General features: G+C 48.0%; 1 protein-coding gene across 4 annotated transcripts in view; it reads right to left on the bottom strand.

Moving 5' to 3' along the window:
* slc2a12 (solute carrier family 2 member 12) overlaps nt 1-16,027 on the bottom strand; it is a 162,000-nt gene that overhangs the window by 26,157 nt on the left and 119,816 nt on the right. For all 4 annotated transcript variants that reach the window (XM_072499725.1, XM_072499721.1, XM_072499722.1 and 1 more), the window contains exon 5: nt 3,544-3,676. In XM_072499725.1, coding sequence (XP_072355826.1) covers nt 3,544-3,676 — 133 coding nt within the window. The remainder of the gene's footprint in view (nt 1-3,543; nt 3,677-16,027) is intronic.

Here is a 16,027-nt window from a genome sequence, read left to right as displayed (position 1 = left end):
CAACCGCTCCTCATAGATAATGCCCTCCATACCAGGCAACATCCTGGTAAATGTCTTCTGCACCCTCTCTAAAGCCTCACATCCTTCTGGTAGTGTGGCGACCAGAATTGAACACTATACTCCAAGTATGGCTGAACTAAGGTTCTATACAGCTGCAACATGACTTGCCATTTCTTATACTCAATGTCCCGGCCAATGAAGGCAAGCATGCCGTATGCCATCTTGACTACCGTCTCCACCTGTTGTCCCTTTCAGAGACCTGTGGACCTGTGCACCTAGATCTCTCTGACTTTCAATACTCTTGAGAGTTGTACCATTCACTGTATATTCCCTACCTGCATTAGGCCTTCCAAAATGCATTACCTCACATTTGTCCGGATTAAACTCCACCTGCCATCTCTCCGCCCAAATCTCCAAATGATCAAAATCCTGCTATATCCTCTGACAGTCCGCATCGCTATCCGCAATTCCACCAACCTTTGTGTCGTCTGCAAACTTACTAATCAGACCAGTTACATTTTCCTCCAAATCAATTACATATACTACGAACAGCAAAGGTCCCAGCACTGATTCCTGCGGAACACCAATAGTCACAGACCTCCAATTAGAAAAACACCCTTCCATTGCTACTCCCTGCCTTCTATGACCTAGCCAGTTCTGTATCCACCTTGCCAGGTCATCCCTGATCCCGTGTGACTTCACCTTTTGTACCAGTCTACCATGAGGGACCTTGTCAAAGGCCTTACTGAAGTCCGTATAAACAACATCCATTGCCCTATTTGCATCAATCATCTTTGTGACCTGTTCGAAAAACTCTATCAAGTTAGTGAGACACGACTTGCCCTTCACAAAACCATGCTGCCTCTCACTAATACGTCCATTTGCTTCCAAATGGGAGTAGATCCTGTCTCGAAGAATTCTCTCCAGTAATTTCCCTACCACTGATGTAAGGCCTGTAGTTCCCTGGATTATCCTTGCTACCATTCTTAAACAAAGGAACAACATTGGCTGTTCTCCAGTCCTCCAGTACATCACCTGAAGACAGTGAGGATCCAAAGATTTCTGTCAAGGCCTCAGCACTTTCCTATCGAGCCTCCTTCAGTATTCTGGGGTAGATCCCATCCGGCCCTGGGGACTTATCTACCATAATATTTTTCAAGACGTCCAACACCTCATCTTTTTGGATCTCAATGTGACCCATGCTATCTACACACCCTTCTCCAGACTCAACATCCACCAATTCCTTCTCTTTGGTGAATACTGATGCAAAGTATTAATTTAGTACCTCATTTCCTCTGGCTCCACACACAGATTCCCTTGCCTATCCTTCAGTGGGCCAACCCTTTCCCTGGCTACCCTCTTGCTTTTTATGTATGTGTAAAAAGCCTTGGGACTTTCCTTAAACACATCTCCCTTAAACTTTTCCCCTCTCACCTTGAACCTGCGCACCCTTGTAATTGGCACTTCCACCCTTGGAAAAAGCCTCTGACTATCCACCCTGTCTATGCCTCTCATAATTTTGTAAACCTCTATCAGGTCTCCCCTCAGCCTCCGTCTGTCCAGTGAAAACAATCCTGGTTTATTTCACCCCTCTTCATAGCCAACACCCTTGAGACCAGGCAACGTCCTGGTGAACCATTTTTACACTCTCTCCAAAGCTTCCACATCCTTCTGATAATGTTCCATTGCATGTGCCTCGGCTTTTTAATCTATTTATTAATTCATTCATGGGATGTAAGCGTTGCTGGGAGGGTCTGCATTTCTTGCCTATTTATAATTGTTCTTGGCAACATTTGGTGAAGGGGGACAACATGGGTGGCACGGTAGCACAGTGGTTAGCACTGTTGCTTCGCAGCGTCAGGATCCCAGGTTTGATTCCTGGCTTGGGTCACTGTCTGTGCGGAGTCTGCACGTTCTCCCCGTGTGTGCGTGGGTTTCCTCCGGGTGCTCCAGTTTCCTCCCACAAGTCCTGAAAGACGTGCTTGTCAGGTGAATTGGAGATTCAGAATTCTCCCTCCGTGTACCCAAACAGGCGTCGGAGTGTGGCGACTAGGGGCTTTTCACAGAACTTCATTGCAGTGTTAATGTAAACCTACTTGTGACAATAAAGATTATTATTTTAAAAAACAAAGTCAGAGTTGATAACTGAGCAGAACTTGGTGAAGGAGGGAATGCAGTCAGCAGAGTTTCAGGTGAGCTAAACTTTTCAGAGGGATAAGTCAACAGAGCATTGCGATATTGTCAAGTCTGGAAACGGTATGAATCAGATGTTTTGATGTCAATTTTTCCCCTTCTATCCTGAAGACATCAGCGTATTTTCAGAATAAAGAGTCGTCAGTGCTGGACACCAGCAGGGATCAGGAATAAAAAACTTGGTTGAATTTTATTCTCTGTAACTGAAGGAAACAAAGGCTGGTTGCATTACACATGGTCCAGCAGAGATCAAATATCCTAGCACAAAGATCAAATGTGGGATCTCACTCGGACCTGTATAAAAATGCTTAGCCTCCCCACTGTGATGTTGGGTGTATGCTGTGCTGAAACATATTAGCCATGCATTGTCCATTTTATTGGTTGCAGTGTGCTTAACTGCACCTGACAGGCCCTGTGCTACCCAATGTAAATCATAGATTATCATAGAATTTACAGTGCAGAAGGAGGCCATTCGGCCCATCGAGTCTGCACCGGCTCTTGGAAAGAGCACCCTACCCAAGGTCAACACCTCCACCCTATCCCCACAACCCAGTAACCCCACCCAACACTAAGGGCAATTTTGGACACTAAGGGCAATTTATCATGGCCAATCCACCTAACCTGCACATCTTTGGACTGTGGGAGGAAACCGGAGCACCCGGAGGAAACCCACGCACACATGGGGAGGATGTACAGACTCCGCACAGACAGTGACCCAAGCCGGAATCGAACCTGGGACCCTGGAGCTGTGAAGCAATTGTGCTATCCACAATGCTACCGTGCTGCCCTAATCTGCAGACAAATTATACACAAAGTTCAGTTGGGACATGAAACATTATTCAAATTGATGCAATGATGCAATGAACAAATTCTACAGCATTCTCGTCACTTGGTGACTATTGCTAATAGGTTTTGAAGTGGAAGCTCCAATAAATACATATCAAACTTAACTTAATAATAGGCCTTCCTGCATTTTCTGCTTTCATTATCTTTCCGTACATGATTAAACTGGCACTTGCGCAAGTGAAATTTAGACTTTGATTGGCTGGTCTTCAAAGGTAAGGTTTTAGGCAAAGAAAAGAATGAAACATTGTAGTTTGACCCTGTTTCATTTAACAAGGATAAAGGCCTTTTTGACACTAATTTTCAATGGCCCTTTGAATGAAGTGGCTAGACCAGCCAAGAAAGTGAAGTTAATAATGACAAAGAGAGTAAGAAAGGATCAAAATGCACAACCTAACTAGTAGTACACAAATCCTAGATAACATTTCTACCCACTACATAATGCTGGCCACGACCGTATCTGATTGGCTTGCCCCAATACCAAATTAATACTGGATTTCGACTTACCCCTTGTTCAGCTGCTCAGATATCACCTCTAGAGACAGACCTTTTGTCTCAGGTACAATGGAAAAGATAAAAATCAGGCCGACAAAACTCAGTATTGCAAATATTAGAAGCAGCCACATGAGGCCAATTGATTCTGGAAGCAGCAAATAACAACACATGTAAGCACATTTCCAAAGAAAACATAACAACAGTTTTATGAAACATTTACACTCCACAGGTTTGCCATCGGATCAAAATCAAAAGCACCACAAAAACTGGCTGTAATGTTAATGCACTCTAAGGTCATGGGTTCTGTGCGTGTTTCAGCCAGTTGTAAGATTTTATTTTAAAACTGCCGAAAGATTTGGATGGAGGCGGTCGTGCATTTGTAAAGCAAATATTTACTCCCAATGTTTCATTAATCGGAACATACAAGCATGAATAGACCAGACAATCCCTCGAGCTTGTTCTACCACCCAAGTAGATTATGGCTGGTATGTACCTTAATAAACTAATTTAAACTAATGTGGCAGGGGGATGGGAACCAGATTAGGAAGTTAGAGGTCAGTAAAGAGGCAGCAACTAAAGCCAGTAAGGTACTAGATAATAAACTCAATGTGACTAAGGGGAAGAGTAGACAGGGAAGAGATGATGAACGCAAAGGGACAGGTGGTCTGAGGTGCATTTGTTTCAATGTGAGAAGTGTAGCAGGTAAGACAGATGAATTTAGTGCTTGGATTAGTACCTGGAAATATGATGTTATTGGTATTACTGAGACTTGGTTGAGGGAAGGGCAAGACTGGCAACTAAATATCCCAGGGTATAGATGCTTCAGGAGAGATACAGAGGGAGGTAAAAGAGGTGGAGGAGTTGCATTACTGGTCAGAGATGATATCACAGCTGTGATTAAGGAGGGCACGATGGAGGATTCAAGCACTGAGGCAATATGGGTAGAGCTAAGAAATAGGAAGGGTGCAGTAGCATTGTTGGGACTTTACTACAGGCCTCCCAAAAGCGAGCGTGAAGTAGAGGTACAAATATGTAGACAGATTATAGAAAAATGTAGGAGCAATAGGGTGGTCGTGATGGGAGATTTTAACTTCCCCAACATTGAATGGGACTCATGTAGTGTTGGAGGCGTAGATGGAGCAGAATTTCTAAGGAGCATCCAGGAGAGTTGTTTAGAGCAAGGTGTAAATAGTCCAACTCGGGAAGGGGCCATACTGGACCTGGTATTGGGGAATGATCCCGGCCAGGTGGTTGAAGTTTCAGTCGGTGATTACTTTGGGAATAGCGATCACAATTCCGTAAGTTTTAGAATACTCATGGACAAAGACGAGAGTGGTCCTAAAGGAAGAGTGCTAAATTGGGGAAAGGCCAAGTATAACAAAATTCGGCAGGAGCTAGGGAATGTGAATTGGGAGCAGCTGTTTAAGGGTAAATCCACATTTGAAATGTGGGAGTCTTTTAAGGAAAGGTTGATTAAAGTGCAAGACAGACATGTCCCTGTGAAAATGAGGGATAGAAATGGCAAGATTAGGGAACCATGGATGACGGGTGGAATTGTGAGACTAGCTAAGATGAAAAAGGAAGCATACATAAGATCTAGGCGACTTAAAACTAATGAAGCTTTGGAGGAATATCGGGAAAGTAGGACAAATCTCAAATGCGTAATAATGAGGGCTAAAAGGGATCATGAAATATCTTTGGCTAACAGGGTTAAGGAAAATCCCAAAGCCTTTTATTTGTATATAAGGCGCAAGAGGGTAACGAGAGAAAGGATTGGCCCACTCAAAAACAAAAGAGGGAATTTATGCATGGAGTCAGAGGAAATGGGTGAGATTCTTAATGAGTACTTTGCATCGGTATTCACCAAGGAGAGGGGCATGACGGATGTTGAGACCAGGGATGGATGTTTAAATACTCTAGGTCAAGTCGGCATAAGGAAGGGGAAGTTTTGGGTATTCTAAAAGGCATTAAGGTGGACAAGCCCCCAGGTCCGGATGGGATCTATCCCAGGTTACTGAGGGAAGCGAGGGACGAAATAACTGGGGCCTTAACAGATATCTTTGCAGCATCCTTGAGCACGGGTGAGGTCCCGGAGGACTGGAGAATTGCTAATGTTGTCCCTTTGTTTAAAAAGGGTAGCAGGGATAATCCAGGGAATTATAGACCTGTGAGCTTGACGTCAGTGGTAGGCAAACTGTTGGAGAAGATACTGAGGGATAGGATCTATTCACATTTGGAAGAAAATAGACTTATCAGTGATAGGCAGCATGGTTTTGTGCAGGGAAGGTCATGTCTTACAAACCTAATAGAATTCTTTGAGGAAGTGACAAAGTTAATTGATGAGGGAAGGGCTGTAGATGTCATATACACGGACTTCAGTAAGGCATTTGATAAAGTTTCCCATGGCAGGTTGATGGAAAAAGTGAAGTCGTATGGGGTTCAGGGTGTACTAGCTAGATGGATAAAGAACTGGCTGGGCAACAGGAGACAGAGAGTAGTGGTGGAAGGGAGTGTCTCAAAATGAAGAAAGGTGACTAGTGGTGTTCCACAGGGATCCGTGCTCGGACCACTGTTGTTTGTGATATACATAAATGATCTGGACGAAGGTATAGATGGTCTGATTAGCAAGTTTGCAGATGATACTAAGATTGGTGGAGTTGCAATAGTGAGGAGGACTGTCAGAGAATACAGCAAAATATAGATAGATTGGAGAGTTGGGCAGAAAAATGGCAGATGGAGTTCAATCCAGGCAAATGCGAGGTGATGCATTTGGAAGATCTAATTCAAGAGCGGACTATACGGTCAATGGAAGAGTCCTGGGGAAAATTGATGTACAGAGAGATCTGGGAGTTCAGGTCCATTGTACCCTGAAGGTGGCAACGCAAGTCGATAGAGTGGTCAAAAAGGCAAACAGCATGCTTGCCTTCATCGGATGGGGTATTGAGTACAAGAGTCGGCAGGTCATGTTACAGTTGTATAGGACTTTGGTTAGGCCACATTTGGAATACTACGTGCAGTTCTGGTCGCCACATTACCAGAAAGATGTGGATGCTTTAGAGAGGGTGCAGAGGAGGTTCACCAGGATGTTACCTGCTGTGGAGGGTGCTAGCTCTGAAGAAAGGTTGAGTAGATTAGGATTGTTTTCGTTGGAAAGACGGAGGTTGAGGGGGGACCTGATTGAGGTCGACAAAATTATGAGAGGTATGGACAGGGTGGATAGCAACAAGCTTTTTTCAAGACTGGGGGTGTCATGTTTTTTACACAGAGGGTGATGGGTGCCTGGAACGCTTTGCCAGCGGAGGTGGTAGAGGCGGGCACGATAGCATCATTTAAGATGCATCTAGACAGATGTATGAACGGGCGGGGAACAGAGGGAAGTAGATCCTTGGAAAATAGAAGACAGGTTTACATAAAGGATCTGGATCGGCGCAGGCTGGGAGGGCCGAAGGGCCTGTTCCTGTGCTGTAATTTTCTTTGTTCTTTGTTCTTTGTTTTAACACCATTTGCTCACCAATGTATTTCGCGATACCATAATCCAACAAAAATCTATCGATCTTGGTCTTGAAAAGTTTAATCGTTCCAGTATTCACAGAGTTTGAAGGAGTTAATTTTAATCTTAGCGAATAAATGGCACATGCTCTTTATTGTCACAAGTAACCTTACATTAGCACTGCAATGAAGTTACCGTGAAAATCCCCTAGTTGCCACACTCCGGCGCCTGTTCAGGGACACTGAGGGAGAATTCAGAATATCCAATTCACTTAACGCACGTCTTTCGGGACTTGTGGGAGGAAACCGGAGCACCTGGAGGAAACCCACGCAGACACAGGGAGAACGTGCAGACTCCACACAGACAGTGACCCAAGCCGGAATTGAACCCAGGACTCTGCGCTGTGAAGAAACAGTGCTAACCACTGGTGCTATAGTACCGCCCATAATAGTTGTGTTACCTTGACTCAGAATCCCATCAACTGCAACTGAGTTTTCAAATTTAACAAAAAATTAGAGTACCCAATTCTTTTTTTTCCAATTAAGGAGCAATTTAGTGTGGCCAATTCACCTACCCTTCACATCTTTTTGAGTTTTGGGGGTGTGACCCATGCAGACACGGAGAGAATGTGCAAACACCGCATGAACTGTGACCAGGGGCCGGGATTGAACCCGGGTCCTCGGTGCCATGAAACAGCAGTGCTAACCACTGAGCCACCGTGCCGTCCCGTACTGCAACTGACTTGAACCAGATGTGACCTTTGATAGGAACCATGGTTCAATAGTACCTTCATCATGGTTGAATCTCGCACAGCACTTCAAATAATGAATTACTTTTTGAAATGCAGAGACAAATATTCTCCAGTGAAAAGCCAATACTCATGTCACCTTGTATGAGATGGTGTGGAAGGGAAGTTAATGTGAGGATTAGTTGCCCTCTTAGAGAATACATTAATATCCGTTGCTATTAAAGAAAAGGCACTTGCTAAAGCATGATGGGAATGCTTGACTATATTTTGACACTGCTTTTGAACAAAACTTAGAAGGTCAGGTAATGCAAACAAAATACTGCTTAGAAACAGCATTTTGGACTTGGCCTTATGATGATAACGAGTTATTTTAGCAAGGGCAAGAAATGCGTACCAGATAATGAACCAAGTGCATTTGCAAGGTTTGTTGAACATAAACACGGCCGGCCAGATGCTGTTTACTTCTTTAGTTGTTTATTTCAGACTATAAACATAATGGTTTCTGCCATGTAATTTCAGAGCGTTATGAGGTGGCTATTTGGCTACTGCAGCCTCTCCACGATATTGTATTAATAAAATCCTAAAAACGAAGCTCGAAGTCTCTGTCTAATCATTATTTCCGCAACAGATGATTTGCAATACTTCAAAGTAAAAGCACCATTGACTTGTCTTTTCAGTTCCCTTCCATTTAGATTCATCTCCAGCTGGGCAGGATTGCAACTCACGATAAAGATTCACTCGGAACTCTGCTTAGGTCTTGGGGTCACAAATACATGATATGAAATTTTTTTTAAAAAAAGACCTGTGCTCATACGCAACTTTGACAACTTCCCAAAGTGTTTTACAACCAATAAATTACCTTCACAGTTTGGTCACTATTAGGATGCAGCAGCCAGTTTGCATACAGGAAGGTGCCAGAAGGTGGGGTCTGCAGCCTTCACCAGGGATTACAGTCAAAGTGTGGATGGAGCTCTGCTGCTGTAAGCTTTGGTAACATAGGGAATCAGACAGCCTCTGAACTTCAGGAAAAATAATAATTTGCTCATCTTTCTTTGATCGGTTGTGAGGATTGTTGTGTTTGGTCCCTTGAACTTTATGAAGAATTCACCGAATACTTTTATCTGTCCACCTTTTGCAAACCAATTTCATGTACGTCTTATTACCCTCTATCTCTTGTTGTGAGGATGGCCTCACTTTATTTCCAGATTCCAGGTCACATGACCTTGGTCTGGAGACCGCATGGTGTGTCTGTACCGCCATCTGCTGGTTGGAGGTCTCACACCATCCCACTATGATATAGCCCAGGCATTGTCAAACTCGGGGGCGCGACACGCGGGTGGGTCGCGGGCGGGGTCGGTAGGGTCGCGGAGCCATCTGTCGCGGCGCTCCCGATCGTGCAAATCTCCGCAACAGCCGGCTGTTAAAAACACCAGCTGCAAGCGGCCTTCAAAATGGCCGCGAACATGTAAAAGAAATGCGGCCGCACTGCGCATGTGTGCTAGATAATCGCCGCGCATGCGCAACACTATGCACATGCGCGCCAATGATCGAGCACGCATGCGCAGTGTGGCCGCTTTCTTTTTTAAACGGTCACAGCTTTTCGTTTTACAAGTTCGGGGGGCTTTTATTCATTTTATTCATTTACTTTATTCATTTAATTTTTATTTTTTTCATTTATTTTATTCATTAAAAAAAAATTTTTTTTTACAAGTTCGGGGGGGGGGTTAATTTGTTAAAATTAGAATGCAGAACTTTGGACAGACGGAGACTCCATACTTTCCGACCCTGGAAGGCTTTATCTTCATCCAACATGTTCCATTGGAGGAGCGTGTACAAGGGCCAAAGGGACCCAAAACCATTTCCTCCATTTTTGTCAGCAGGAGACAAGGTAAGAGAAATTGGTGGGTGGCGCAGGTCGGCCGGCGGGGGTCGCGAAGGTCGGCTGGGTTGGGTCCCGAACGTTGGGCGGCTGGTAAAAATGGGTCCCTGGAAAAACGTTTGAAGAACACTGATATAGCCCATATGCATGCCACCACATATTTACATATTTATTTCCAAACAAGCACCCAGAGGTAGGCAGAAGCATTCTGTGTCATCAAACCTGGGCACTGGAAAATGGAGGGAAAGAGTAAAGGGATGATGGACTGTGTCTGGTGGAGTGTGTTTAGTAGAGTGGGCGGGATTCTCCGACCCCCTGCCGGGTCGGAGAATCGCCGGGGGCTGGCGTGAATCCCGCCCCCGCCGGTTGCCGAATTCTCCGGCACCGGATATTCGGCGGGTGTGGGAATCGCGCCGCGCCAGTTGGCGGGCCCCCCTGGCGATGCTCCGGCCCGCGATGGGCCGAAGTCCCGCTGCTGGAATGCCTGTCCCGCCGGCGAGAATCAAACCACCTCTCTTACCGGTGGGACAAGGCGGCGCGGGCGGGCTCCGGGGTCCTGGGGGGGGGGCGTGGGGCGATCTGGCCCTGGGGGGTGCCCCCACGGTGGCCTGGCCCGCGATCGGGGCCCACCGATCCGCGGGCAGGCCTGTGCCGTGGGGGCACTCTTTTCCTTCCACCTTCGCCATGGTCTCCACTATGGCGGAGGCGGAAGAGACCCCCTCCACTGCGCATGCGCGGGGATGCCGTGAGTGGCCGCTGATGCTCCCGCGCATATGCCGCACGGCAAAGTCAGTTTCACGCCAGCTGGCGGGGCACCAAAGGCCTTTCCCGCCAGCTGGCGGGGCGGAAATCAGTCCGGCGCGGGCCTAGCCCCTCAAGGTTAGGGCTCGGCCCCTCAAGATGCGAGGATTCCGCACCTTTGGGGCGGCGCGATGCCGGACTGATTCGCGCCGTTTTTCGCGCCGGTCGGCGGACATCTCGCCGTGGCGGAGAATCCCGCCCAGTGTGTCTGCGAGTAATTTTCATCATCCACGCATTCCTATTCCATCTTTCAAAGGCATAAACAGAAAATCTCGGTCTATGTAAACACAAGGGGCAGGATTCTCCGTTGTCTGATGGCGAAATCAGGAAACGCAATTGGGCTGAGAATAGGTTCCGATGACTAAATCGCAGCAGGTGCCGATTTGACACCAAATCGCAATTCTCCGTCACCTTGATAGTGGCGCCAATGCGGTTTGGAATGCAGTGGACACATTTTGCATATAATTAGCGGGCATTCTCTGGGACCTCTGCTTCTGATGGGGCGAGTTCCTGATGGCGGGGTTCACTTGTGCTTTTAAAAATTGTGAAACTGGCGTCGTGGCTGTTGAGGGAGGGAGAGGGTTTAGGTCACAGAGAAGCGCGTCTGTGGGCTGGTGGGCCGGACATTGGCCAGGATGGCTGGGATGGGGCAGGGATCCCGCCACGGCCGGAGGGGAGGGGGTGATGATGGGAGAAAAGGCGGGTAGCCAGGGTGACCCCCGCATGGGGTTGGGGCGGTGTTCAGGTATGGACCGCCATTGCTACAGCCTGCAAAGCAGCCATCTTGGTGCACACCCTACTGATTACCCACCTTTGCCCCTGGTTCTGCAGAGTGACACCGGCCTTATGGGTGTCCCCACCCCCGCACCACACCCTCCGCCATTCCCCTCCCCAGCCACTATCCACCGGCGGGGCATCAGATGGCCTACCCAGGACAACGCCCACTGTCGCCCCTACATGGGGTGCTCGGCGGGTGCCGCAGAGTGTACGCTGGCATCAGGGATGGATGCCAGAGACCTCCAAAGTGCCAAGAACAGAAGGGGCCAGGGGTGCGGGAATCGGGGGGGTGGGACATGCGGAGACAGAGCCCACAGTGCCAAATGGGGTTACCATGTACCCCGTTGGACCTGGTTGGGCAAGGGGGTACACACCATGCTAACATGTCGGCCTTTCACCCTACAGAAAATGGATACTGCAATTCAACCAGCAATGGTGGCCTTCCTGCTAGCAGGCGCAGCCCTGGGGTATGCCCTGCAGCTGGACAAGCTGGAGCTGCTCGAGGAGGAGGAGGAAACTGCTGCAGCGGAGCGTGCAGTAGCGGAGGAGATGCAGAGGAACAGGTGGCGGCCACCCAGGATGGAGAGCCCAACAGACTGAGGAGGAGGAGGTGACAGTGAGGCGCCACATGAGGCCTCGTGTGTACCGGCACCGCCTGTCATTCGAGGACCTGCCGGACCGGGCATGCCGTTGAATGCTCCAGCTGAGCAAGGAGACAGTGCAACATATCTGCCAGATCATGGCACACCTGGCACCACGAGTATATGGGGGAGGCCACCCGCCATCAAGGTGACGGTCGGCCTGAATTTTATGCCACGGAGTCCTTCCAGGCACCGAGTAGGGACCTGTCGGTATCTCACAGACCTCGGTGCCCAGATGCACCCGCGCCATCACGGAGGCCCTATATGCCCAGGCAGCTCAATACATCCATTTCAATGTGGACCAAGCCCACCAGGATGCCCGGACAGCGGGATTTGCCGCCATCGCCGGGAGGTCTCGGGTCCAGGGGGTGATCGATGGGATGCATGCCCCCCAAGAGCACCTGCAGATGACAGGCCGCTCTACACCAACCAAAATGGCTTCCACTTGATGAACATACAGCTGATATGTGACCACCAGCTGCGCATCATACACGTCAGCGCCCAATACCCAGGTAGTGTGCACAGCACCTTCATCCTGGTGCACTCGACGATTCCTGACATGTTTGAGATGCACTCCAGCTGAGGGGTTGGCTCCTGGGTAACAGGGCTTATCCACTGCGGTCATGGCTGATGTCATCTATTCAGAGGCCACTCTACAATGACGCCCATGCAGTGACCGGGGTGTGATCGAGCAGTGCTTCGGCCTCCTGGAGATGCAGTTCAGGTGCCTGGAGTACTCTGGAGGGGCCCTCCAGGATAATGCTGAGAGGGTCACCCACATCATGGTAGCTTGCTGCGCCATCCACAACATTGCACAGCAGAGGGGCGAGGCAGGACACGGCCGATGATTCCTCAAGAGGCTTCCCACGGGATTCCTGACGGCCATTATGCCTCGTGAGATTTAACTGAATCTCGCAAGATATCGCGATCTGTTTAAGAACCCACTTAGCCGTGCTCCCGCCGGATCTAACGGCCACCAGGCATCTTTCGGCATTCCCGAGCAGACCCCAGCCAGGCGTCGTTCAGTGCTGGTCCTCATGGGGACCAGACAAAACTGTACCTGGGGGGACCCCAAGGTGAACGGAAGCCCCTGGGTGGTATGCCCCTGGGAAGGATGGCACCCTGGTACTGCTAATGCCACCCAGGCACCTTGACACTGCCAGCCTGGCACCCTGGTAGTGCCACCCTGGCAATGCCACCCAGGTGCCAGCCGAGCACTGCCAGGGTGCCCATGGGGCACTGCCAGGGTTACAGGCTGCCATTTTGTCCATACCAAGATGGGGCGCAGGGGTGAGGTGGGGGAAGCTCGATGAATCCCTTAGAGATGAGTTGGGACGTAAGGGGGTCTGGGTGTTGAGTTGGGCGGGGGGGTCAACAGATCAAATCTCTTCCTGTACGGTGGAGCTCCACTCCCTGGAGCTCCTCTGCAGGAAATGACGCTCAGTGTGGTCTCAGGGTGGGGGTGGGGCCTTAAAACAAAGCGCTGTTCGAGTGGGGTTGTTCCCGGCTCGACGAGCATTGGGAAAAACTTTGTTCATCCCGCCCAGAACAGACTCTATTTTTTTTACAAAAACAGAAAATACTGGACAATCTCAGCAGGTCTGACAGTATCTGTGGAGAGAAAAGGAAGCTAACGTTTCCAGTTTTGATGACTCTGTCTGTCAGTGTTCCTGTGCTAAATGAGAACATTTATTCCTGCCAGGCATTTGACAAAGCTTTCCACTGGGTAATGGCTGGATGTTAAATAGAGTCTGAAGAGCTACCTGTGTCAATTGGGCTTTCGCCAGCTTCTTACTGCGTTCTGAGCCTTCAAACATTAACAAAGCTTCGACAAAGAGTCATCCGTTCTCTCTCCACAGAGGCTGTCAGACCTGCTGAGATTGTCCAGTATTTTCTGTTTTGTTTCAGATTCCAGCATCCACAGAAATTTGATTGTATCTATTTCTTTTTAGTTAGATCGCGCACAGAAAATGAGATTTGAAATTAAAATTTTAGAAAACTAAGGATAGAAATAATTTAGAATGCTTTGCAGCTTAGTTAGAATTCCCAGTATTTTCCCAAATAGTATATAAAAATAATAGCTTATTGTCACGAGTAGACTTCAATGAAGTTACTGTGAAAAGCCCCTAGTCGCCACATTCCGGCGCCTGTTCAGGGAGGCTGGTACAGGAATTGAACCCGCGCTGCTGGCCTTGTTCTGTATTACAAGCCAGCGATTTAGCCCACTGTGCAGACATGCAGTTAACGATATACAGACAGGCACAGACAGGCAGCTAATGAACACAGAGAACAGGACATGACCAATGAGCAGGCAGGACACTCAGGGGTGGTATCTCACTATAAAAGGCACGAGGCACTCACACTCCGTCTCTTTCTACTGATGAACATCTACATGAGTCATGGTTTATTTACACTATCATACCTCTGGCTAAGAGCTCGTCTGTTTCAGTCAGACAGAGTAATCACATTAAGGTTAGCAGAGTCAAACTCATAGAGTATTGTGCTAACTGTGCTTCTGGTTCAATAAATAAGATTGAACTAACTTCAAGGTCTGGAGTATCTTTTGGTTAAAGCTGCATCCAGTTGCAGCCTGTGTTATCCCAGAGTACATAACACATCAGTAGAAACAGATACAAAACTCCACTGAACTGAAGAGGGCCGTTTAGGAAAGTTTGAAAAGGTAGGACAACACGGTTTAATGGTATACAGCTCGCTTAGATGTGACAGGTAAAAAATAACTGGCAGGCAAGTCAATGTGCAGGCAGAGTCTGCATGTAAGTGTTATCTGGATTGCTGTCCTGTTTTCCATGATATGGTATCATTCCCATTTCTTGTCAGCAGCAAAAATAAGAAAAACGTGAAGAAGTGGCCTTAAACTATTATAAAGAGATTTCCTTATCATGGTGAGTTCCGCCTCACCATCACCTCCCTCAGTCATCCATTGTTGTCAAATTATCATATTGCTTATCCAATATCCAGTACTAAATGAGCAGAAATTTCCACCCCGTTAAGCATTGGAGAGACTGAAGCCATTATCTTTGGTCCCTGCTCCAAAAGTGTGAATATTGTGGCTCTGAATTTCTGATCCTTTGTTGGCACTTCAGTGGGAGCTCAGTGGAATCGCCTCTCTTTTAAACAGGTACTTGTGGCAGCTGCTGGCAAATAGTGACTCTAAATCTCATGCCCATATACAACCAGATTGACTGGGAATCTCCAATTGGTGCCCTAAGCTCACTGGTCTCATTTGTGTTTCGCAGGTCGTGATATTCAGGTGCAGGGAACTTTGAGGCCGGTGCCTATTCGTTTCAACCCCAGGGCCTTCAATGAGAGGAGGTGTTTGCATTCAATCCATGTTCAGCAGGTATCCGGGGCTGGATTCTCTCAGCCCAGGGCCGGGCCGGAGAATTCCCTCGACCGGCGCGAATCGCGCCATGCTGCCTCAACGCCGATACGCGATTCTCCGCAGAGCGGAGAATTGGCGCCATTGGCGCCGGTGTGGTTGGCGCGGCGCTGGTCCCACCGATTCAAGGGGCCAGATGGCCTACTCCTGCTCCTAGTTCTTATGTTCTTATGTTCTCTACTTTATTTTAATAATTTAGAGTACCCAATTATTTTTTTCCAATTAATGAGCTATTTAGCATGGCCAATCCATCTACCCTGCACATCTTTGGGTGAGAACCACGCAGACACGGGGAGAATGTGCAAACTCCACACGGACTGTAACCTGGTGCCAGGATCGAACTCAGGTCCTCAGCACCGTGAGGCAGCAGTGATCACCGCTGCACCACCGTGCCGCCCATATTGACTCCTCTAATAAGGGAGAAAGTTTCTTCCTTCCTTTTTTTTTAACCTATTTAGAGTACCCAATTCTTTTTTTTTCCCATTAAGGGACAATTTAGCGTGGCCAATCCACCAACATTGCACATCTTTTTGGGTTGTGGGGGTGAAACCCACGCAGACACGGGGAGAACGTGCAAACTCCACACGGACAGTGACCCGGGGCCGGGATTCGAACCCGGGTCCTCGGCGCCGAACATTTCTTCCTTCCTATTTTGAGAATTTATAGTTCGCTTTATTACTGTAGCACCATGAAAGGTGCCACAGTACTTGTTGTATAAAATGCAGGAAATAGTATCCTCCAGAGGATGTGGATATTCCCA

The sequence above is a fragment of the Scyliorhinus torazame genome, chromosome 4 (genome assembly GCF_047496885.1).
Source record: "Scyliorhinus torazame isolate Kashiwa2021f chromosome 4, sScyTor2.1, whole genome shotgun sequence".
NCBI classification, from domain to species: domain Eukaryota; kingdom Metazoa; phylum Chordata; class Chondrichthyes; order Carcharhiniformes; family Scyliorhinidae; genus Scyliorhinus; species Scyliorhinus torazame.
The sequence above is the reverse complement of the archived record's forward strand: the minus strand, read 5'-3'. Positions and strand labels throughout refer to the sequence as shown.